Below are 24,523 nucleotides of genomic sequence, written 5' to 3' on the forward strand. Positions count from 1 at the left end.
CTGGGATTACAGGCTTGAGCCACCGCGCCCGGCTGAAATTACCAATTTTAAAAGAAGGGTTGTATCAATGAACTATGCATCCTTTAAATAAAAATAATATTTATAAATATTTCAATCACATGCAGAAATGTTTATGATAGATGTCATACAAAAATATCATTAAAATTCTATAGATTATAAAGTTAGAATATCTGAAATAAATGTCTTCTGCAAAAATTAATTAAAAGCTGAAATGAAATACGTCAAAATGTTAGCAGTCATATCTAGATGATGAGGTTGTGAGATGTTATTTCTTTTTCTTTAGATATTTTCTGTACTTTGTAAAGTATTATAGTACACGTATATTACCTTTCTTTTTTTTTTTTTTTTTTTTTTGAGACAGAGTCTTACTTTTTCACCCAGGCTGGAGTGCAGTGGCGCAATCTCGGCTCACTGTAACCTCCACCTCCCAGGTTCGAGTGATTCTCCTGCCTCAGCTTCCCAAGTAGCTGGGATTACAGGGGCCTGCCACCACACCCTGCTAATTTTTGTATTTTTAGTAGAGACAGGGTTTCACCATATTGGCCAGGCTGGTCTTAAACACCTGACCTCAGGTGATCTGGCCCCCACAGCCTCCCAAAGTGCTGGGATTACAAGCATGAACCACTGCACCCAGCTGTACTATCTTTTAAAAGAGCAAAATTGTGTTGTGTTTTGTTTTCTAAAAATGAGTTGTAGGGAGACAAAAAGTGAGAGAAAATGTTGAGGAAAACATACAGAAGGTCTGAAGTTACTGCTCAGCTATTTCTTTAAGGATCTCACACAAGGATCTTTAAGGATCTCACTGTTCTTTTCTTGACCCTGGCAGTTATAAAACATAGCCCTGTGTCTCTATGAAGAAGGCCTGGATTATAAAACATCATGAAAAAACAGGAATAAAACATCCAGAATTTGGTGAACATTGTTTTAATCCCACAGTATTAGGAAAAAAGGAACCAATGCCATAAAATGTTAATAGTGGCTAAAATGTTCTATCTTGTAATAGAACTCAGGACCGGACTTTCAGAGAAAAGCGATGAAAAGTCTAGAGAGCAGTCATGGCAAAGGGTTCTAGTTAATTAACTCTACTTTCTCTTGGTTACCAAATTAAGGGAACTCAGTTGGACTATTCTATTACTAGTTCAGGTTCCTGCAATGATCCTCGTTTTACAGAGAAGAAAACAGAAGCAGAAGGAACTCCAGATAATTCATCCATTAATTCACTCAATCAACAAGAATACACTTAGTGTCTATGGAGACAAAGCTCTAAGAGGGGCTGTGTGGTTCAGCTGAAGGAGCACAGAATTGTTCTCAGAATCAAACAGGCCTTTAGCTCCGCCTCCTCAAAAATTATGACCACAGACAACTTTTTAACCTTTCTGACCATCAACTTTCAACAAATCATGAAAACAAATGACATCATAGAAATGTTGTGATCATTAGATAAGTTAAATGCTAAAACTCATAAGTAAAAATATTATACACTAGGCATTGCCTGATGTATAAAAGGCACTCACATCGATACTAATCTAATGAAATCTGGGAAGCTGTAAAGTTAAAAAAGATATTTTTTCTTTTATTCCAAAATGTCACAATCTAACTAGGAAAAAAGATATTAACAAGTAAAACGATTGGTGTGAGGTACAATATAACTAAGTACCCTGATTTTTAATGTCAAAAATAGGAACTGAGAGAAAGAAGGCATTCCAGGCAGCTGCAAATGGTGAGAGAAGGCTGAATGAAAGAGGTAGACTTAAATTGAGTCTCTAGATGTAAAGAGGTTACAAGTCATCACTCCCATCCTAAGAATAAAAACGCTAAACAAACTGGAAATCAATGGCTCTTCTTAATTCTGTCAGCAGAATTGATAGAAATGATAGCCTCATTGAGGTAAGAAGGAGCAGGGATTCATAACAATAGGTGCTGTTGTCTGACCATTTTACTGCTAAGCAATTTAAAAATTGCCAGGATTAAAAATGCCCAGAGTTTGCAGAGAAACCCACTGGTGCCTGTGTTACTATCTTGATTTTAAGCAGACTAAATGAATAAGTCCATTTAAATATGGTGGATTGTATTTATGTGTTTGTTATGACTACATCCCAATATTCAACTACATTTGGTAGGGAAAAAATTGTAAAAGGTGTATATACCCATAAGACAAAAAGGAAGGAACATGAGCAGGTGAGAGATTTCTACATCTTTTTGAAAATGTGAAAACAAGGAAGAGATTTTTGGTTTATCCAGGAATAAGAATGTAGTGAGCTGGCAACCAAGAAGAAGGAAGCTGACTTACATTGCAGAATCTAAGGATCAGATCTTAGAGGTTCTGGGGAGGGAAAGGGCAGTGAAGAGACATAAGGTAGAAAACTCACTGAACCCAAAAGTCAACCTGGAATTTCCTTTGCCACTTTCATCTTACAGAGGATACAAAAGCAGCCAGAGATGGAGAAACCCAAATCTCCAGTTATCACTAGTTCCCCTACCCTGCTTTATTTTCTTCAAAACACTGTCACCATCTGACATTACTTTTTTTGGTTTTTGGTTGTTTTGTTTGTTTGTTTGTTTGTTTGTTTTGAGACAGGGTCTCACCCTGTCACCCAGGTTGGAGTGCAGTGGGGAGATCTTGGCTCATTGCAACCTCTGCCTCCTGGGCTCAAGTGATCCTCCCACCTCAGCCTCCTGAGTAGCTGAGACTATAGGCACACGTCACCATGTGTTTCGTTTGTGGTTTGTTTTGTTTTGTTTTGGTAGAGATGGGATTTCCCTATGTTGCCCAGGCTGGTCTCAAACTCCTGGGCCTAAGCGATCCTCCCACCTCAGCCTTCCAAAGTGCTGGGATTACAGGCATGAGGCCACCACGCCTGGCTGTGCCATTATGTTATCTACTTATTTGTTAATTGATCCACTGTTTATTTTCCCCACAAGCAAATAAGCTTCTGGGAAGGCAGAGGCTTTGTTGGTCTTCAACTCTTTATTGCCCATGCTTGGCAAATAATAAGCACTCAGTCAGTGTTTGTGATATGAGTAAATGAGTAACCCAAGCAATAATATTAACAATAGTTATACTGTATAAGAGCGATATTAGATGGTAACTTCCTTCCAGTCTCAGATTTACCACATTTCCCCCTGTGTCTTGGGGCCTTTGGATTAGTACAGGAAATTTTTCCAAGAGGAAGGAAGAACATTAGCAAAGTCACAAAGAAGAAGGAAATACAAGGCATGAAGGGAAGAGAGATTTGCCAGGCTAGATTAGAACCTCCTCCGTAGAGTGCTTCCCCAGTGTCCCTAGAGAAGGTCCTATGTTACTCATTGCATCTCTCATGCCTCTGAATATTAAAGCACTTTTCTTCCGTTTCCTTTCTTTTTTTGTTTTTTTTTTTTTTGTTTTTTTTTTTATATAGAGACAGGACAGGGTCTTGTTATATAGTGCAGGCTAGTCTTGAACTCCTGCCCTCAAGCAATCCTCTTGCCTTGGCCTCCCAAAGTGCTGGGATTAAAGGTGTGAGCCACTATGCCTGGCCTCAGAGCATGTTTTAAATCTAACTATTATAAATCTTTCCTTTTGAAATTTCTGATATTTTAATTTGCTGCCTTCTCACTACAGCATTTGTGTAGTCTGGTCGCTCTGCTTTTCACATAACCCAAGCTCCTCCATTCAGAGAATAGGTAACCAAAGGCCATGGAGGAACTATGGAGGGAACCATGAGCCGTGTTCTCCACTTCTGAAAGCCATCGTGCAGGTCATTCTTCTTCATGGAGAAAGCAAAGTTCACTTGCTTGTGAGTGAGAAAATGTTCCCTCCCAGGAGCTGGTGTTGGTAGCGCACACATCTACAGCCCTCACCTACATCTAAATATAGATCAGGAGAAATTTAGTAGGCAACAAAAAGCTAAGCAGAATTTTAAAATAAAGCAAACTAACTGAAGGCCTGTTAGATTAATCTCTGTAAACTAAGGTATCGTGGTGCCAGACATAACATTCAGGTCTCCTGACTAGAGCTTGAGTCACCAGTTGTCAGACTTGTGAATTCCAAAGAGGAGCTTGCCCTGGTTTATTTCAGCTTGCCAGGGCTTCCACCCATCCATCTCAGGCCATTGGAATGTAGTGCTAAAGCACCCTGGATTTGATATTCTATGTGTGAAATATCTTTGTACCACTTTCTGTAGCAATCTATCTAAATCAGTCACCAAATCTAAAAATAGACATTCTTCCTTAAGTTATGGCTTTGAGTCCATATAACCAATGGAGGAAAATAGTACCAGAGTCCAACCTTTTTTTCTAACACCTCCACTAAGCAGGAACTAAGAAAAGGAGTGGGGACCTAGACTAGAAATATCTCTTCTTATACTCACCTGAAAGCAGCTCTCAGAAGATGTCATAAAACCAAGGTTCACACCACTCATTATTCAAGTACCCCATACAGTTGACCATCCACTCAATAAACACAGTAACGTACCACATAATGACACTTCAGTCAATGACAGACCACATACACAAAGGTGGTGTTATAAGATTATAATGGAGCTAAAATATTCCTATCAGCTACTGACATTGAAGGGGGAGAGTTCCCTGATCCCCCTTGCAGGACATGTGGAAGGGGTGTGGCTCATCTGTTGGGCAGCCACTGTTGCACAAGCCCATTATAGGAGAGGGAGCATGTAGACAGACAGGTGCAGGAGCCAGGGCGAGCACTTTTGGGTTCCCGCCCCACAGTGGCATCTAGGGGTGTGTGCCTGTGACTCTCAAAGTCCCAGTGGGTGTGCTACAGTGCTCTTTTAGCTCTGCCATCGGCAGATGGCTTAAGTGTTAACCAGCTCAGTGCCCTCTTGGCACCTGGGTTCTTGTCCAGTGTCCAGGAAGAATCAAGTCACACATGAACTTGAAGGATGGTGAATGCAGGGATTTTACTGGGTGATGGAGGTGGCTCTTGGAAGGATGGATGGGGAGCTGGAAAGGGATTGGAGTGGAAGATGATCTTCCCTTGGAGTTTGGCTGTCCTGCAACTGATCTCCTCTCTGACCATCCCCCTCCAAACTCCTCTTGACATTCAGATGCTCCTTCTCTTCTCTCCTTCTCTGCAGCACCACTCTTCTGCTTCTCTGTTCTTCTGTTTGTTTGCTTATCTGCTCATCTGCTCATCAAGCCTGGGAGTTGGGGTTTATATGGGTACAGCACAGAAGGTCATGGCAGGCCGAAAGGCAACATTTGGGTGCACAAACAGGAATGTCTATTCCCATTTAGGGCTGCGGGTTTCTAGGCTTGGGAGTAAGACTTTTACCAGGGAACTGCCCTCTTCTACCCAGTCCCTGTCTCCTGTCTATACCAGCATGGTAGCTCTGGTAATGTCATAGCTCAACACATTACTCACATGTTTGTGGTGGTCTTGGTGAAACGCACCTACTGCACTGCCAGGCATACAAAAATGTAGCACAATTAGGTACAGTACATAAAACTTGATAATGATAATAACAGACTCTGTTACTGGTGTATGTATTTACTGTACAATATCTTAATCAGTATTTTAGAGTATACTCTTTCTACTTGTAAAATAGGAAATTAACTATAAAACAGCCTCAGGCAGGTCCTTCAGGAGGTATTCCAGAAGAAGGCATTGTTATCACAGGAGATGAGAGCTTCGTGTTACTGTCCATGAAGATCTTCCAGTGGGACAAGATGTGGAGGTGGAAGATAGTGATACTGATGATCCAGACCCTGTGTAGGCCTAGGGTAATGCATTTGTGTCTTCATTTAAATTAAAAAGTTTAAGGGGAAAAAATAAAAATAGAAAGCACTTATAGAATAAGTATATAAAGAAAATATGTTTGTACAGTTGTACAAAGTGTGTTTTATGCTGTTATAAAAGAGTTAAAAGTTCAAAAAAATTAAAAACTTTAAAAAGTAAAAAATTTATAGTAAGCTAAGGTTAATTTGTTATCAAAAAAAGAAAAATATTTTAATAAACTTAGTATAGTCTAAGCATATGGTGTTTATAAGGTCTACACTGAAACCACCTTTGCAAACATTATAACAGGGACAAAATTATGACAGTGAAAGAGATCTGACCTAACAAATTCCATCTTGATTCTAACCTCCAAGCTGCCCTTGTCCATTCCTGGGGATAGGTTCAACTAACTTTGGGAGGAACTTAGTTTATAGTTTAACTTTGAACAAAGATGATAACAGCCCTTTCCTTAAATAAACCCCTTTCTTTCCTGGGGACTAGACTTTGTAGGACTAACAAATTAGCCACGAGATCTGCAACTTCCCCAATTACTCCTGCAAATAACATCACTATTACAGAACCTAAGATTGGTCTTTTGAGATGTCTTTTCAGGTTTTTGCATTTCTGATAACTGGTGGCCCCACCTGGACCCACCAACCAGTCCTGTGGCCCCACCGAGAAGCAGATTCTAACACCTCCACTAAGCAGGAAGTAAGAAAAGGAGTGGACTCGAGAAATGCATGAGGACCATTTTCCACACCCCTATGATTGTACCTCCAACCAGTCAGCAGCACCATTCCCTGGCCGTTCAAACTGTCCTTGAAAAACACTACCCTCCAAATTTTCAGGGAGACTGATTTGAGTAATAGAACTCCAGTCTCCCATTCAGCTGGCTCTGTATGAATTAAACTCTTTCTCTACTGCAATTCCTGGTTCTTGATAAATTGGCTCTATCCAGGCAGCAGGCAAAACGAACCCATTGGGTGGTTACAAGAACATATCCTAGTTGTTAAGCAATGCATGACTGAATTTACTAAGTCTTAACTCTTGTTGTGGCAGTAGGGATCTATGATATAAAAAGTTAGCCATATCCTTGCTTCCCAAGATTTTCTAGTATTATCATTGAGATAACTTACATCCTGAAATTTCTGGAGGAGTGCTGATTACAAGTGTTTTATGGCTAAGATACATTGTTACAGAATTTTTCATTTTTTTCTTAAAAAAGCAACAAGTTTGAATTTATTGCTTATTAATTAATGAGCACACTTTTTTCAAATCATTTAAAAAACACAAAACAAAAAGCTTTAAATGCTATTAAACATCAAAACATAAAAGATGAGATCTGATAGATGCAAAAACTTCCTAAAGAGACAGAATGGCTCCCAGGGCAGAATAAGTAGGCAAAATGATGGTATTGATACACTTAAGGAAAAAGAGACCAGGCACAGTGGCTCACACCTATAATCCCAGTACTCTGGGAGGCTGAGGCCAGTGGACCACCTGAGGTCAGGAGTTCAAGACCAGTCTGGCCAACATGGTGAAATCCTGTCTCTACTAAAAATGCAAAAATAAAATAAAAAATAAAAAATAGCTGAGTGTGGTGGTGCACATCTCTGATCCCAGCTACTCAAGAGGTTGAGGCAGAAGAATCGCTGGGACCAGGGAGGTGGAAGTTGCAGTGAGTACTTCAGCCTGGGTGACAGAGCAAGACTCTATCTCAAAAAAAAAAAAAAAAAAAAAAAAAAAAAAGAAAGAAAGAAAGAAAAAAGAAAAAGAAAATGTGTCAAAGGAGATGTAATGGTTGGAAAAGGAAGCACAGGAAATGGCAAGTGAAAGAGGATACCATGTTAGTGCTTATTAAATGTTACCCAGTGGAAAGAGATCCAGATCCTGGGGAAGTCCTTCCAATGTTTTTCCTTCTGTTGGCAAAACTGGAATGTTCCATCAGACCTAGCCAAACCTATCCCTCGAGTCTGCCAACCTGTTTTGCTCTTGATCAAGGGCTCTCCAAGCAACGTTTGCATCATAATCTGTTTCCCCATGTAGACTTTCTGTAGGCCAATAATTTGCTAGTCAGCAGACACAAACCAGCTGTGAGTTTAGCAACTAGCCAACTGATCACAACAAACTCACCTCATCGTTGGACTTTGTCAGATTTGCAACCTAACAAAATGTAATTTAATTTCAAAAATTTGTTTTAAAACTTATTTTTTTTTTTTTTTTTTTTTTTGAGACGGAGTCTCGCTCTGTCGCCCAGGCTGGAGTGCAGTGGCCGGATCTCAGCTCACTGCAAGCTCCGCCTCCCGGGTTTACGCCATTCTCCTGCCTCAGCCTCCCAAGTAGCTGGGACTACAGGCACCCGCCAACTCGCCCGGCTAGTTTTTTGTATTTTTTAGTAGAGACGGGGTTTCGCCGTGTTAGCCAGGATGGTCTCAATCTCCTGACCTCGCGATCCACCCGTCTCGGCCTCCCAAAGTGCTGGGATTACAGGCTTGAGCCACCGCGCCCGGCCAAAACTTATTTTAAAGGAAACTCAAAATTGAGAAAAAATTATCTGGCCAAGTGTTTCAATATTTAGTCTGGAAAAAAGTGGTCAGTAGTCATATAAGGAACATAAATAACATCTCCACGCCAAAGCACTTGGAGATGAGTCATATGTAACTGGTGCATACTTAATACCACAGAAGTATGAAAAGGAGAAATTATGTCTTACTAAGGAAATCCAGGAAAGCATCACAGAGGAGGCAGTAATCAAGTGAGGCTTGAAGAATGAGCAGAGTGATGATAAGCAGAGACCTAGAGAGGCTGAGGTGATTTCTCCAGTCAAATAAAATGTAGAAGGTGGAAAATGTGCTGGGCATGCAGGCACACAGATTAGATGTGGACTTAAAGTAAAATTAAGTTTAAATGGTAGAAGAAGATGACACAGCAGCTTGGGAAGTATAAATGTCACATGGCAGCAATGCAAAACCATCTAATCTTTATAATAAGGAGGAAACATCATGGAGTGAGACTTTAGGAATTAGGCAAGGCTACAAAATATGATCCATGGCTGAAAACTGGAAAGCATACTTTTAACTCCATTGACATTCTTTTTGTTTGTTTGTTTTTGAGATGGAGTCGCGCTCTGTCGCCCAGGCTGGAGTGCAGTGGCACAAACTTGGCTCACTGCAACCTTGGCCTCCCAGGTTCAAGCGATTCTCCTGCCTCAGCCTCCCAAGTAGATGGGACTGCAGGTACTTGCCACCATGCATGGCTAATTTTCTGTATTTTTCTAGCAGAGACGGGGTTTAACTCTGTTAGCCAGGATGGTCTCGATCTCCTGACCTCGTGGTCCGCCCACCTCAGCCTCCCATACATTCTTATATAAGGTATTGATAATTTCCATCCAAATACTTGGATGAATGCAAACTAAAATGAAAAGTGAAGGACAAGGGCTTGAGAGTACTGGAACCTGGATAAGAAAGGCATTATTGTAATATGGGAAGCCACGGGAGGATACAAACTTGGGATACTTCATAATTTTGACTGGGTCTTCCAAGCATCTCCTGCACAGTTCAGGAGATATTTTTGCAAGAAGAGCCTTATCTATTCATATTGCCATAAAGATATGAAAATGTAGAATACATCTATTTTCTACAAATTCGGTAGAAGGTTATTATGACCAAGATGTATCTATATGCAAAATCTTATATGTGCAGTCTGAGAAACTCTGGAATGCTCTGAAAAAATGTTTGTGCATTTGGAGGAGTTGGAACAGATGTAGAAAGACAAGAAAACTCCTCTCTTCTTTGAATCAAAAATAAAAGGTTATTTTTTTCAAAGGCAGATAGAATTGAAGGAGAAAATGCTATTGTGTTGCTCATTGCCTCTCAAAAACCCATTGTTTAAGAACTGGACAGCTGACCTGAATGTAAAGTTCAAGGAAAAGGAAATATACTTGAGGTACAGAATTCAATTTCTCAAAATCACCATGTGTGAAGCCTCAAGCTAGTTGCAAATTTAACTTGATACAACATTGTCCATGAAGTGAAAAAGCAAAAAAAAAAAAAAAAAAAAAAAAATAGCCACTGTTGCTGGGAAGTTTGTTTAATTGTTCACTACCCAGGAAGTGTCATGGTGCTTCATAAATGAGGGATCCATATTCAGTTCAGACTTTAAGCAAACGAGAACATTAACATTAAGGGGGTATGAAGCCACTTCAGTCCACACAGTGCATTGATGATCTTCCTCCTCAAGGAGAAGGACAGGTAGGAGGAATAAGATAGACCATTAATACTCAGGGGTAGAAAATGATGTCGTATTATGCAGTCATTCTCAGAGTTAGAAAGCAATGATTTTGAACTCTGTCATCAGCAGTTAAGGCCCAGGAATCACAAATAGAAACCCCAACTAACATCAGATCATGAGCAGAACAGAGTGCACAAAAGAGTGGATCAGCTGCCCCATTAGAAATTCTTCAGTTCTTTTGCTTAAAGGTTCTCATGAGTTACCTTAAGAGGAGGAACTAGATATCTTATTAAAACCTGCTATGTGCCCTACTAACTCTAATTATAGAGACTATATCTCAAAAAAAAAAAAAAAAAAGAGAGAAAGAAAAAAGAAAAGAAAAAGAAAATGTGTCAAAGGAGATGTAATGGTTGGAAAAGGAAGCACAGGAAATGGCAAGTGAAAGAGGAGTTAATTATAGTTCAGTTCAATACGTGAAGGATATTTGTTTAAAGAGTAAACAAACTCCACATGGCTTTTGTTTGCTTTTTGTCTGTTTTTGGACACAGGCTCACACAGGGTCTTGCTCCATTGCCAGGCTAGAGTGCAGGGGCACAATTTTGACTCACCACAACCTCCGCCTCCCAGGTTCAAGTGATTCTCATGCTTCACCCACCCCAGTAGCTGGGACTACAGGCACATGCCACCACATCTGACTAATTTTTTATTTTTAGTAGAGATGGGGTTTCACCATGTTGGCCAGGCTGGTATTGAACTCCTGGCCTCAAGTAATCTGCCCACCTTGGCCTCCCAAAGTTCTGGGATTATAGGCATGAACCACTGCCCCCGTCCAAAAGTCCATCTTTTAATCTGGCTCCATTGAATTTCACTTTTCCAACCCTGGATAACATAGCAGGAGATCCCGTAGCTTTCTTGTTATTTTCAGTTGTAGGAACCACCTCATTTTGAGAATTTAAGATTCATTTTCAGGTGTTCAAATATCCAGTCCAGTCTATATTAAAACTGTAATCTCACATCCTATTCCAAGCTTCTCTCCTCTACCTCCTCATGCCAGGAACTGAGGCTTGGAGACCTAAGGGTGGAAGTGAATATAGGCATCTTTCTGACCACTTCTTCTGATTTATGTTTCTTTCTCCACTCATCATGAGGCTTCTGGAGCTCATGTTGTCTGGGTTAAGAGAGTAAATACTAGAAGAAGAGCAAAAAGTTAAGCATTTTTGCTCACACTATGTGGCCACTATGTCCTTGTGCTAGCATCTGTGGCTATTGCCTGGAAAAACTTCTAAGTTCTTCAGAACCACTCCCTTTTTCCCTAAGGGAATCTTCTCTCTGATTTCTTGCCTTTGATTACATATTTTCCTGAAGGTCTTTTGTAACATCCCAACAGTTCACCCCATCAGCTCCTTCTGTGTCTGCAAGACCCTCACCCTAGCAAGCACCCTTCTTGGGAGAGTAATCATCAGAGTTTCTGAATCTCTCTTACTTTTTATTGCATGTCCTTGGCTCAGAAGGAATATATGAATTCTTGCCGTTGAAAAAATAACAAAAATGTAAGAAGTTGTTTCAATAATTCTGTTCTATAAAAACATATTCCTATGCGTAGGTACTACATGTTATACACGTTTAGCAAAAGTTGTCTAGGATAGAGAGTTAAAAATTAGCTAGAAAGAAGGAAGGAAGAAAAGAGTTAAGGAATAGAAGCTAATTTATGCAACTCTACCTGTATGTCAGGGTCTGCACTGCAAAACAGGTATTATCTCCATTTTGTAGATGAGTAAGTTAGACTAAAAGAGATGAAATGTGGCCCGGCGCGGTGGCTCACGCCTGTAATCCCAGCACTTCAGGAGGCAGAGACGGGTGGATCACGAGGTCAGGAGATGGAGACCATCCTGGCTAAAATGGTGAAACCCTGTCCTTACTAAACATACAGAAAAACTACCCGGGCATGGTGGCGGGCGCCTGTAGTCCCAGCAACTAGGGAGGCTGAGGCAGGAGAATGGCGTGAACCTAGGAGGCGGAGCTTGCCGTGAGCCTAGATCTCGCCACTGCACTCCAGCCTGGGCGACAGAGCGAGACTCCGTCTCAAAAAAAAGAGATGTTTAGTTATAGTGAACAACCATAGTTTTTTTTTTTTTTTTTTTTTTTTTTGAGACGGAGTCTCGCCCTGTCACCCAGGCGAAAATGTACCTAGTATATATTGCCTCTACAATTCAACTGATACTTTATATCCTGCACCCAAATATTTTTCTTACTCTGGTCCTATACTACCTTTTAATTTTTCTAAGTATTTTTTCCATCTGCCCAAATAGATTATGAGCTTCTCAAGGAGTGTCTATTACACTTTTTGTTGTATTCAGTAATCAACATATATTGAATATTATGTTAAACCCGTTAAAATTAAAAGTACATAGCTTGTTCAAACACAAGGGGCTATGAGGATAATTTCATCACTGTGCTTGTAGATATGAATATGTATTGATGGGAACTGACTTTTCCCCATACCACAGCCTGAACAGGAGGAAGAATTCTCATATACTAATATGAAATATTTAAATTAGTACTAAAAATTAATTTTCAAATTGAAACAACTGTTAAACTATGGACTGTGTCATGGCCGATTTGGCGGGGGAGCTTAAGAGATTCAGCTTCTGCCTAGCGATACTTTTCATTGTCTAGGACAATTTTGGTTTGGATTCTTTTAATTTTGTCTTATTGTAAAGTTATGGACTTTACAACCCTTCTTCAAGTCTTTCCAAGACCTATAAAGACATCAGACAAAAGCAGAATTTCATCTTTCTTTTCCCATTATAACATACCATATGGATACACCCAAGACTTATAAATATTGTCATATGGAACTCAGAGACTAAAAATCTATTATCTTTGGCAAAAACCAGAACTGGGAGAACCACCCCAAAACTGAAAAAATATGTTTTGAAAATATTCTCATTTACCTGTTTACATCATGTAAAATTATGATAACTAAAGGGAATCCTCAAATAATTAAGTAAAAACATCTCATTAAAAAACAGTATTGAAATTCTGCTCCCAGCTACAATCCAGTAACTAGGAATGCATTTACCTTCTTACCTTGAGCAACTAGAAAGTCAGACAAAATATATGAAACATCTTTCTTCAGACATTGTTCAATAGACAACCCGAGACAGTGATCTCTGAAAGGGAAGGAAATGAGATGACCCCTGATGTTGCCTGATCTTTTCGCCTGAGAAGAGTTTCTAGGTTGCAACATAGGCAGGGGAAACCCAAGCAGTGGCTTGTGGTCTCACTGAGTTGAGGAGACATAGTTCTGATTTCAGGGAGTTTCACACACTTAGAATTTGTGGGGTAGAATAACAGAAACGAGTGACACAGAGAGAGCTCTGGAGATCTTTGAATCCTTTCACACTTTGGCTGAACACTGCTGTATGCATAGATGTGTGGTAACTACTAAGGCCAGGGAAAGAACTATCAGAAAGGAGTAGGCAGAACAGTGTCCAGACCTTACAAGAATCAGGAATAGCTTAGGCTGTCAACCAGTCAGAGGAGAACGACTTCCTATCTCACAGAACATGAGACCCTTCAGAGGGCTATTTCCGAGATCAAAGTAGCCCTGCTCTGAACTCACCCTAACAAATCTTAAAAGCAAATCTCAAAAGCCATCCAGCTAATTCCAAGAAACTTATCTGCATCCCGGTGGGGGGGGAGGGGGGGTGAAGAAATCCGACAATATTTAAAGGAATACAGAAAAATCCAGGACACAAAAATGTAAAATTCATCATGTCCAATTGTAAATGAAGTTTACTTTTATAAATTTATTTTGATAAAAAAATTACCAAGTAAGCAAAGAAGTAGGGAAAATATTGCCTCCCAACCAGAGTAGTAATCAAATCAATCAATAGAAACAGATCTAGTAATTTCATAGATGATAGAATCGGCAGATAGCAACAGTAAAACAATGGTTATAAGTATACTCCAAATGTTTAAGACGATGAGAAAAATAAAAAACGTTTTCAAGTACAAATCAAACTCTGCAGCTAGAAAATACAATATTTGAAATGAGAAACATACTGGATAGGATAAACTTTAGATTAGATATTGGCCCAAAAAAAGACCACCAAACTTGAAGACAGATTTTACCCAAAGTGAAACAGAAGGAAATTAAGCTTTTAAAACATGAAACACCTCTTTGAGGAAGACGTGGTCGTAGGTGGTGCGGAGCTCTGATCCGCCCACACCTGCTCCTGACTCACCGCTGTTAGCTCTCGCCGCCGAAGAAGTCGGTCAGGAAGCCGCGCAGCAGCCATGGCTTTTAAGGATACCGGAAAAACAACCATGGAGCAGGAGGTGGCAATTCACCGAATTCGAATCACTCTAACAAGCTGCAACGTAAAATCCCTGGAGAAGGTGTGTGCTGACTTGATCAGAGGAGCAAAGGAAAAGAATCTCAAAGTGAAAAGACCAGTTCGAATGCCTACTAATCACTACAAGAAAAAACTCCATGTGGTGAAGGTTCTAAGCCATGGGATCGTTTCCAGATGAGAATCCACAGGAGACTCATTGACTTGTACAGCCCTTCTGAGATTGTTAAGCAGATTACTTCCATCAGTATTGAGCCAGGAGTTGAGATGGAAGTCACCATTGTAGACGTTTAAGTCAACTATTTTAATAAATTGATTACCAGTTGGAAACTTAAAAAAAAAAAAAAAAGAAACAAGCATCAGTAATCTTTTGAATGATATTAAGAAGTCTAGGATATTTGTAATTGGAGTCTCAGAAGGGAGGGTCAGAAAAAAAATGAGAAAATATGGCACAAAGATAAGAATGGTCACAGACTACTCATCAGAAACTATGGAAGACGGAAATCCTTAAAGCACTGAAAAGGGACTAGCAACCTGTAATTGTACGTACTGTATTAGTCCATTCTCATGCTGCTATGAAGAAATACACAAGACTGGGTAACTTATAAAGGAAAGAGGTTTAATTGACTCACAGTTCAGCATGGCTGGGGAGACCTCAGGAAACTTACAGTCATGGCAGAAGGTGAAGGGGAAACAGGCACCTTCTTCACAAGGTGGCAGAAAGAGAAAGGAGAAGTGCAAGCAGGTGAAATGCCAGATGCTTATAAAACCATCGGATCTCATGAGACTCACTCATTATTAGGAGAACAGCATGGGAGGAATGGTCCTCATGATCCAATTACCTCCACCTGGTCCCCCACCTTGACACGGGGATCATGTCCCCATGACATGGGGATCATGGGGATTACAATTCAAAGTGAGATTTGGATGGAGACATGGAAACAAACCATATCATATGTCCATCAAAAACCTTCTTTCAAAAATTAGCTAAAGGCTTTTCCAGACATACAAAAGTTCAGAGAACCATTGCCAACAGATCTGTGCTACAAAAAAATACTGAAGGTAGTTACTCAGGCAGAAGGAAAATTATACCAGATAGAAATTTAGATCTGAAATATGGAAGAACAAAACAACAAAAATGGCAAATACATGAAAAAATATGAAAGACTTTTTCCTTATTTTTAAAAATCTCTTTTTAAGATGATTTAATATTTAAACCAAAAGTAATAATGATAGATTGTAGAGTTTCTAGTATATATGGAATAAAATGCATGAAAACAATAGCACCAAGTACAGGATGGGGAACTGATATTTTTACCACTGTAAGGTTTCTAAAACATATGTAAGGGGTATACCATTATTTGATGATAGACTGTGATAAGTTAAAGATTTATATTGTAAATTCACTAAAATGGAACAACAAAAAATTTATAGATAATATCCCAGTAGTGAAGATAGAATAAAATAAAAAATACTTAATCTAAAGGAAGAAAAGAGAATGAAGAATGAAGAATAGATGGAGACAAAAGAAGATATAAAAACATGTTAAACATCATTAGTCATTAGAGAAATGCAAACTAAAACCACAATGAAGTACCACTACACATCTTCTCAAAAGGCTAAAATTTAAAAGATTCACTCTTAATTCTAGGTTTTGATGAGGATGAGGATCAACAGGAAATCTCATACGCTGCTGGTGAAAATGCAAAATTATATATTGTTACTTTGGAAAATCATTTGGCAGTTTCTTATGAAGTTAATCAAACACTTACCATACAACCCAGCAATTCCAATCCAAACATTCACAGATTCTATTCAAATGTTCATAGCAGCTTTATTCGTAACAGCCCCAAATAGAAAACAACCGGAATGTCCATTCACAGACAAATGGATAAACTGTGAACCATGTATACGATAGAATACTACTCAGCAATAAAAAGAAATAAATTATTGATACACCCAGCAACGTGGATTAATCTATTTTTTTCATTTCATACATTCTTATTAAGCATTCTTTTTATTTTATTTTATTTTATTTTTTATTATTATACTTTAAGTTCTAGGGTACATGTGCATAACGTGCAGGTTTGTTACATATGTATACTTGTGCCATGTTGGTGTGCTGCACCCATCAACTCGTCAGCACCCATCAACTCGTCATTTACATCAGGTATAACTCCCAATGCAATCCTTCCCCCCTTCCCCCTCCCCATAATAGGCCCCGGTGTGCGATGTTCCCCTTCCCGAGTCCAAGTGATCTCATTGTTCAGTTCCCACCTATGAGTGAGAACATGAGGTGTTTGGTTTTCTGTTCTTACGATAGTTTGCTGAAAATGATGGTTTCCAGCTGCATCCATGTCCCTACAAAGGACACAAACGCATCCTTTTTTATGGCTGCATAGTATTCCATGGTGTATATGTGCCACATTTTCTTGTGGATGAATCTTAAAAGCACTATACTAAATGTAAGAAGCCAGGCACGAAACAGTACTTACTGTACATTTCCATTAAAACGAAATTCTAGAAAATGCAAATGAATCTACACTGACAAAAAGCAGACTAGCAATTGCTTGGGTCTAGAGGTAGAGTATATGGGTAGTGGGGTGTAGAGACGGAGGGAATGTGTGGATTTATTCCAAGAAGGCATGAGGAAACATTTTGAGGCGGCGGAAATCTTTATCCTGATTTTTATAATGCATATACATTTGTCAAAACTTGTCAAATTGTCATTTTAAATGTATATAGTATATTGTGCCTAAAGTATACTAAGGCTGATTTTTAAAGTGGGATGAAAGAAAGGAAAATAAAGGAGTGTCAACATTTTATCAGTCAAAGGAATAGCATAATGCTTTTGAGATTCATCCACATTGTTAAATGTATCAATAACTTGTTTCTTTTTGTTGTTGAAAAGTATCCTATGTTATGTAAGTTTCACAGGTTTTTTTGTGTGTCTGTTCACCTGTTGATGTCCATCAGTCATTACTGACAAACATTTCAAACCCAAGGAGTGCTGCCACTTCAGAGGAATCCTGAAAGCACAAACCAGGTTAGGAACAAATGTGTCAATGTTCCTAATTTTCATAGGCTCTCTATAGCTTGCATAGCAATGTGCCTGACTCTGGTTTTGTTTCAATAACTGTTCTAACACATTAATCTATAAACTCTTTGAGAGAAGGGACTCTGTCACATACCTTCTTCCCAGAGCACTTAAAAAGAACAAAACAAGGCCGGGTGCGGTGGCTCATGCCTGTAATCCCAGCATTTTGGGAGGCTGAGATGCACAGATCACCTGAGGTCGGGAGATCGAGACCGGCCTGACCTACATGGAGAAACCCCATCTCTACTAAAAATACAAAATTAGCCAGCCATGGTGACACGTGCCTGTAATCCCAGCTACTCAGGAGGCTGAGGCAGGAGAATCGCTTGAACCCAGGAGGCGGAGGTTGCAGTGAGCCGAGATTATGCCACTGCACTCCAGCCTGGGCAACAAGAGCGAAACTCCAGCTCAAAAAAAAAAAAAAAAAAAAAAAAAAAAAGGAAAAAACAATTTGTTTGCTGAATGAGCTGTGATCAGATGAATAAATGAGTTAATAAAGTGAATTTCTATGAGAATTTATAATCCCAACACATTGATACATAAACTATTTATTTATTGTAGGAAATGCTATCTTTTTATATAGTAAAACATTCTTCAAGTACCACAAATGTATAACTTTGAAGAATTTGTACAAGGCTTATCTTCGTATTGTTGAAAAAAAAAATTTATATGGCCAAAGAGAGTATAGCAACATGGTGATAATTGCCACCTTTATTTTGTATGTCAATTCAAAGTTTAGAAATGGCTTTCACAAGCATTATCCCAATTAAGTGCTATTTTACCAATAGGCAGTTTCTACTTAAAACAAAAAAATCACAGAATGTATTGATACATTGAAGGAAAATTTCAAAGGGCTTTTTCTAGCTAATATGTAGTTAACCTGCTTCAAATTATGATGAGACAAACACAGAGAGTGCTCTCAATACAATTAAATTTTAAATTATAATTCAGAATTGTCATCATTTGTACAAATGTTCCCCTGGTTGGTCCGCATTGCAGGTTATTTCTTTGCAACACACTAAGGTTCTTAACTGATCCCGCCCTCCCTCTGGTAACTCTCTACTCCCTTAGCTTCTCCTCTCATCTCACTGGCCCATCCTTTCGTTTCTTCCATGGGCTTATCCTCCTCCACCCACCTCTAAATGCTGAAGTTGTTCAGGGTGCCATTACTAGCCATCTTCCCTTGTCATTCTATATGCTTTCCCTAGGAAGCCACATGATTTTAGAAACTTTAACTCACAGATAATGACAAAATCAGTATCACCAACATCCACCTCTCTCCTATGCTACAGCAAACATCTTGCAAATAATCAAGCCATACCCTAAACAAACCTCTTTCTGCTGCCTTCCTGTTTTATTTATTGTAATTTCCTTCCACTCAGATATACAAATGGCCCAACAAGCCTACAGAAAAATGTTCAGCATCACTAATTATCAAGGGAAACGCAAATCAAAACCACAGTGGGATACCACCTCACTCCTGCAACAATGGTCATAACAAAAAAAAAAAAAAAAAGATATTGGCGTGAATATGATGAAAAGGAAACACGTTTACACTGTTGGTGGGAATGTAAACTAGTACAATCACTATGGAAAACTATGGAGATTCCTTAAAGAACTAAAAGTAGATCTACCGTTTGATCCAGCAATCCCACTGGGTAGCTACCCAGAGGAAAAGGAGTCATTATGTGAAAAAAATACTGGAACACACATGTTTATAGCAGCACAATTTGCAATTGCAAAAATATGGAACCAGCCCAAATGCCCATCTATCAACAAGTAGATAAAGAAAATGTAGGACATATGTATGTACCATGGAATAGTACTTAGCCATAAAAAAGTAATAAAATAATGGCATTCACAGCAACCTGAATGGAATTGGAGACTATTATTCTAAGTGAAGCAACTCAGAAATGGAAAACCAAACATCATATGTTCTCACTCATAATTGGGAGCTAAATTATGAGGACCCAAAGACATAAGAACGGTACAATGGACTTTGGGGAGTCAAGGGAAAGGGTGGGAAGCGGGTGAGGGATAAGAGACTAACATTGGGTATAGAGTACACTGCTCAGGGGATGGGTGCACCAAAATCTCAGAAATCACCACTAAAGAACTTATTCATGTAACCAAACACCACCTGTTCCCCAAAAACTTACTGAAATTTTAAAAATAAAAATAAAAATAATTTCCCTTCTACTCGACTGACCAAGTTAGAAACTTGGGAGTCATTCTTAATACCTTCTTATCCCTCATCTTCTCACATTCAATCTTACCAAATACTAGCATTTCTACGTATCAAATGTTTATTTAGAGTTTTTTCTTTCTGTATCAGACAGAGACACCATGTACATCATCAAATTCCCTTGAATGTTCCCTTCCTTTCTATGGCTCTGCCCAAATCCCAGCCCCAACCAAACACTTTCCTTTGAAGTGGCAAGCCTACAGCAGAGTGGACAACCTGCAATCGCAGAGATTTTAGGGCCTGTGCCACTTCCAGACTTGGCTAAAACATCACACCATGGAGTGTGGGATCTAGGATCTTACAGCAATGCCATGTTGAAGGAACTTGATAACACAACTCAGAAGTGTGATGTGTTGACTCTCCATGGAGTGAAAACAGCATACAGGAGGTTATCCAGGCAGATAAATTTGCCTTGCTTCATCTCTTCATGGGCTACCTCGAAGTCCACAGATTTCCTTGTGTTCTGTGCAGAGTATTTCAACAATCTGAGCAATGGACTTATTCTGTCCCAACTGGATAAAGAAAATGTGATATATATATATATATATATATACACACACACACACACACACACACACACACACACATATACATATACCATGAAATACCATGCAGCCATAAAAAAAGAATGAGATTACGTCTTATGTGGGAACATGGATGGAGCTGGAGGACATTATCCTCAGCCAACTAATGCAGAAACAGACAATCAAATATGACGTTCTCATTTATAAGTACGATAATGATAAGCACTTATGAACACAAAGAAGGAAACAACAGACACTGGGGTCTATGTGAGCGGGGAGGATAGGATGACAGAGGAGAGGAGAAAAGATAACTACACTATTGGGTTCTGGGCATATATACCTGGGTGATGAAATAATATGCAAAACAAACTCCCATGACACATGTTTACCTATGTAACAAACCTTCATATGTACTCCCAAGCCTAAAATAAAAGTTTCAGAAAAGGCTTATTCTGTCCCTTCATAGCTTGTTGAAAGCCATCATAGTAAGGCATCACTTGTCCTTCCTTTACCTCTAGTCATCACGGTGACTCATCACTGAACATTGTACAGAACCTGGCACATAATAGACACTCAATAATGGAGCTATTGTTATGATACTGTGACATTATGTAAACCACACCAGGCAAGTCTATCATTTTTTTCCATTCTTATGAAGCCCAAGTATTGTCTTAAAAGCTACATTTGCTTTGTACTTACTGATTTTTATCCATTTTATTACGTAAAAACCAAACATAACTCTCATATAAAAAGTTTGGAAGAGAATACCCAAATGTTGATAATGATATTTTTGTGGTGGGATTTTGTATTTCCATCAGTGCATCATTTAGTATATTTTCTCTAAAGTTTACATATTTTCTGCAACAACATATATTACATTCATAATTAAAATAAAACTCTTGGGCCGGGCGCGGTGGCTCAAGCCTGTAATCCCAGCACTTTGGGAGGCCGAGACGGGTGGATCACGAGGTCAGGAGATCGAGACCATCCTGGCTAACATGGTGAAACCCCGTCTCTACTAAAAAAAATACAAAAAATTAGCCGGGCGAGATGGCGGGCGCCTGTAGTCCCAGCTACTCGGGAGGCTGAGGCGAGAGAATGGCGTAAACCCGGGAGGCAGAGCTTGCAGTGAGCTGAGATCCGGCCACTGCACTCCAGCCTGGGCGACAGAGCGAGACTCCGTCTCAAAAAAAAAAAAAAAACTCTTAAACTTTAAAATACCTGCTATGTGAGTGCAATAAGGTTAATAAATGATAAATAATATGCAGCACTAATAAACAGCAGGAATAATCCATTCTAATTTGACTTGCTTAATGAGATGGTTGGCATTTAAGATAGCCTGAGCAGATTTATTACAAGTTTTTGTAAAAATTATTGGGCACTTAAAAATTTGCCAACACTATAACTACCTAAAATAGCCTGAGGAACTGGAAGATCCCAGGGTTGAGAAAAATGCTAAGGTATTGAAATCTACCATCTTCCATAAAATTCGAATCCTGTTCTTACTAATGAAAAACCACCCCACCCTATTAAGAACTAATACGAAACTTTGGGCCATTTCCAATAGCTTCTTTGGAAAGATGTGTAGAGCCTCATAGGAAGTGGTTGTTTTGTTTCTGTTTTTTCAAAAGCAATGGCTTTCTCAATAATGATGTTCTCCAGGTGTTTAAAGTTAATAAAATGAGCATATTAAATAGGATACTACTCAGATTCCCAAGATACGAGCCTGAAGCTGGATGGCTTTACTAGATTATCTCTAAATGAGGTCTCTGTTTCCACTTTCCATTCTAAGATTAAATAAGTAAGCTAACAAAATGACTGATAGCGAGATTATCTGGACTAGACAGTCTATACAGAAAAGCAAATGTGTGTGTTCACGTTTTTCCTATTTGAAAATTCTGCCAGTTTGTCTTCAGGAAACTGAAATGTTGTTGAAAATAGATCCAAGTGTAAGCTACATAAATGTCAAAGAATGACTGATGAATGAACATGCCACACATTATCCACATAGTACTGAAAATGCACCCTATGGCAAGTCACAGCAAGCAAAAATGTGTTTTATCACATTGCTCATTCCTTCACATAAATATCCTACAACAATAGGGTTTGATGTCTCCTTTCTCAGCTATCCCTGCCTTTACCTGCTTCCTGTTCTTCTCAACTTTACTTAATTTAGAACTTTGTTTAATTCATAAACGGAAGTAGAACAAGTCCCCTTTCAAAAGCTGTCTCACACACCAGTCTGACAATAGGTCACTGCTGTGGAATAAAGCCCGCATTTGAGTTGCTATGCTGAAATCTCAGTGCATTTTCCTTTCCTCCATTGTCTTCCTGAATGAAAGCAAAGTCAATTTTAGCACTTACCAGTTGGTGAAATCATTCATCCATAAAAGAGAAGAAGGTGGAGAGATATTAAACCCTTCTCAATTTCTCAGAAAACAAAGGGAAACTACTCACAGGAAAAAAAAAAAAAAAAAAAAAAAAAAATGAAAGAGGGAAAGCCCCAAAAGAGGGAACAAAAATTGTAAAACAAACTTTTCAAAGTTTTCAAATACCTTTATACTTCTCAGAAAGACATAGTGTCCTACAGACAGTCTTGATTTTGTAAATACCTTTTTTGGGTGGCATCCTGGGGGTGTCCTGTCAGAAGGTCTCAGTGGCTGGCTGGTTTGGAAAGGGATTGCAGCATGAAGGGACAAATATTTCGGGTTTGATCTAGCACATCCACACAGTTCTGCCTGCCACTGAAAGTGCTCCCCTGGTGCCATTTCACCGTCTGAAACTTAAGAAGGTACTAATTTCCTCACCATTAAATTTTCACGAATGTTCAGTTTGCCATTTAAGGGATGGAGCACTCAGGTCAAAGGGTTTGTATTTGGGGCTCATGTCTGGAATAAAACTAAAGTGATCATATAAGTCCTATTCGGAGCAAAGCTGGCTTCATCCCACTCTGCCTGTGCTTTCCTGCCTCCTTTTTAATGCCTTCCATTCTATGGTTTTATCCTAATTACATATATTGAGGGCAGTGTAAGTGAGTGCACTCTTAGAAAGGTGAGAAACACCAGCCACTAAGTGTGCTTGGTAAATTAAATGGGTTAGTAAAGAAGATACTCCTGCGCTTGGCATTTGGGTTTAAGCAGCAAAGCTATAGCACATTCAATATAGCAACCAATTTCCAGTGAGGGGAAACTTGGGGACATAGTATTTATTTTTTCCACTTTTCTGAAAGTAAAACTTGCAATATGAAGAAAGTGCTATTTTTCTGAGGAAGTATAACTTTTTTTTCTTTCTATTGAAACTTCTCATAGGAAGGTAGTGATCTTTGATTTGGAATGATAAAAAAAAAAAAGATTTCCTTCAGTGAAAAGAAAGGGACAAAAAGCACAAATTGTAATGGTGCAGAAAAGGCTGCCTTTTTGAGAGTAAGCACGCTGGCATTCTCTGGTTACTTGGGTGATAGCAAGCATAGCTGCACTAACCTAGGCAAGAGGAAGCAATGTTTTGAAATGGATCCTGGTGGCATATTTATATTGGAGCAGCTTTTGACTACACAAATCAATGTGTGCACATATCTGACCCTTCTAGAATATACAGACTAGCCCATAGCCAAGACAGTATGGAGCACACCCTAAATTACGTCTCAAAATAAATCTCTGTAAGGGTGATGTTCACCTGGTTTTTCCCCTATTCTAGATACTGGATTTTATCTGAAATAGTAAGACAGAAGACAGTTGATACAAGTATTTACATGTAAAGATATCCAGAGTACTTAATTAACTTGAGGACTTACAAAGATAAAGTTTTGTTGCAAATTATTGAATCTGTAATTTAGAGCAAGAACAACATGTAATTTGATTTATATTAACTTATAAATATACAAAATAACTCTAAATACTATTATAACAAAAACCATGAGAAAATTAACAAAAGGTGTTTTGCAAGACTCATATTCAGAAGATTATGAAAACAATACTAAAGAAACTGAAGACAATTATAAAAGAATAGATGTATTAAATTACATTAAAATAAAAAAATTCTATTCATTAAAAGAGGTTTCAAAGAAAACTAAAAAACATGGTAAGAGATATTTGCCACTGACAGAGCACCTTCTTTTCTCTTTTTTTTTTTTTTTTTTTTTTTTTTTTTTTTGAGATGGAGTCTCACTCTGTCACCAAGGCTAGAGTGCAGTGGCGCGATCTCAGCTCAATGCAACCTCCACCTCCTGGGTTCAAGCAATTCTCCTGCCTCAGCCTCCAGAGAAGCTGGGATTACAGGCACCCGCCACCATACCCGGCTAATTTTTGTATTTTCAGTAGAGACGGAGTTTCA

At 38.9% G+C, this 24,523-nt stretch overlaps 1 protein-coding gene and 1 pseudogene across 1 annotated transcript in view; one reads left to right on the forward strand and one right to left on the reverse strand.

Moving 5' to 3' along the window:
• Positions 1 to 14,274, reverse strand: part of TMC1 (transmembrane channel like 1) — a 180,364-nt gene extending 166,090 nt beyond the window's left edge. The window contains exons 1-2 of the mRNA XM_010375850.2: positions 14,221 to 14,274; positions 6,877 to 6,955 (exon numbers count right to left, since the gene is read on the reverse strand). Coding sequence (XP_010374152.1) covers positions 6,877 to 6,955; positions 14,221 to 14,274 — 133 coding nt within the window. The remainder of the gene's footprint in view (positions 1 to 6,876; positions 6,956 to 14,220) is intronic.
• Positions 14,273 to 14,636, forward strand: LOC104672128 (annotated as a pseudogene).
• Positions 14,637 to 24,523: the final 9,887 nt, after the last annotated feature.

The sequence above is a fragment of the Rhinopithecus roxellana genome, chromosome 16, assembly GCF_007565055.1.
Source record: "Rhinopithecus roxellana isolate Shanxi Qingling chromosome 16, ASM756505v1, whole genome shotgun sequence".
Classification (NCBI taxonomy): Eukaryota; Metazoa; Chordata; class Mammalia; order Primates; family Cercopithecidae; genus Rhinopithecus; species Rhinopithecus roxellana.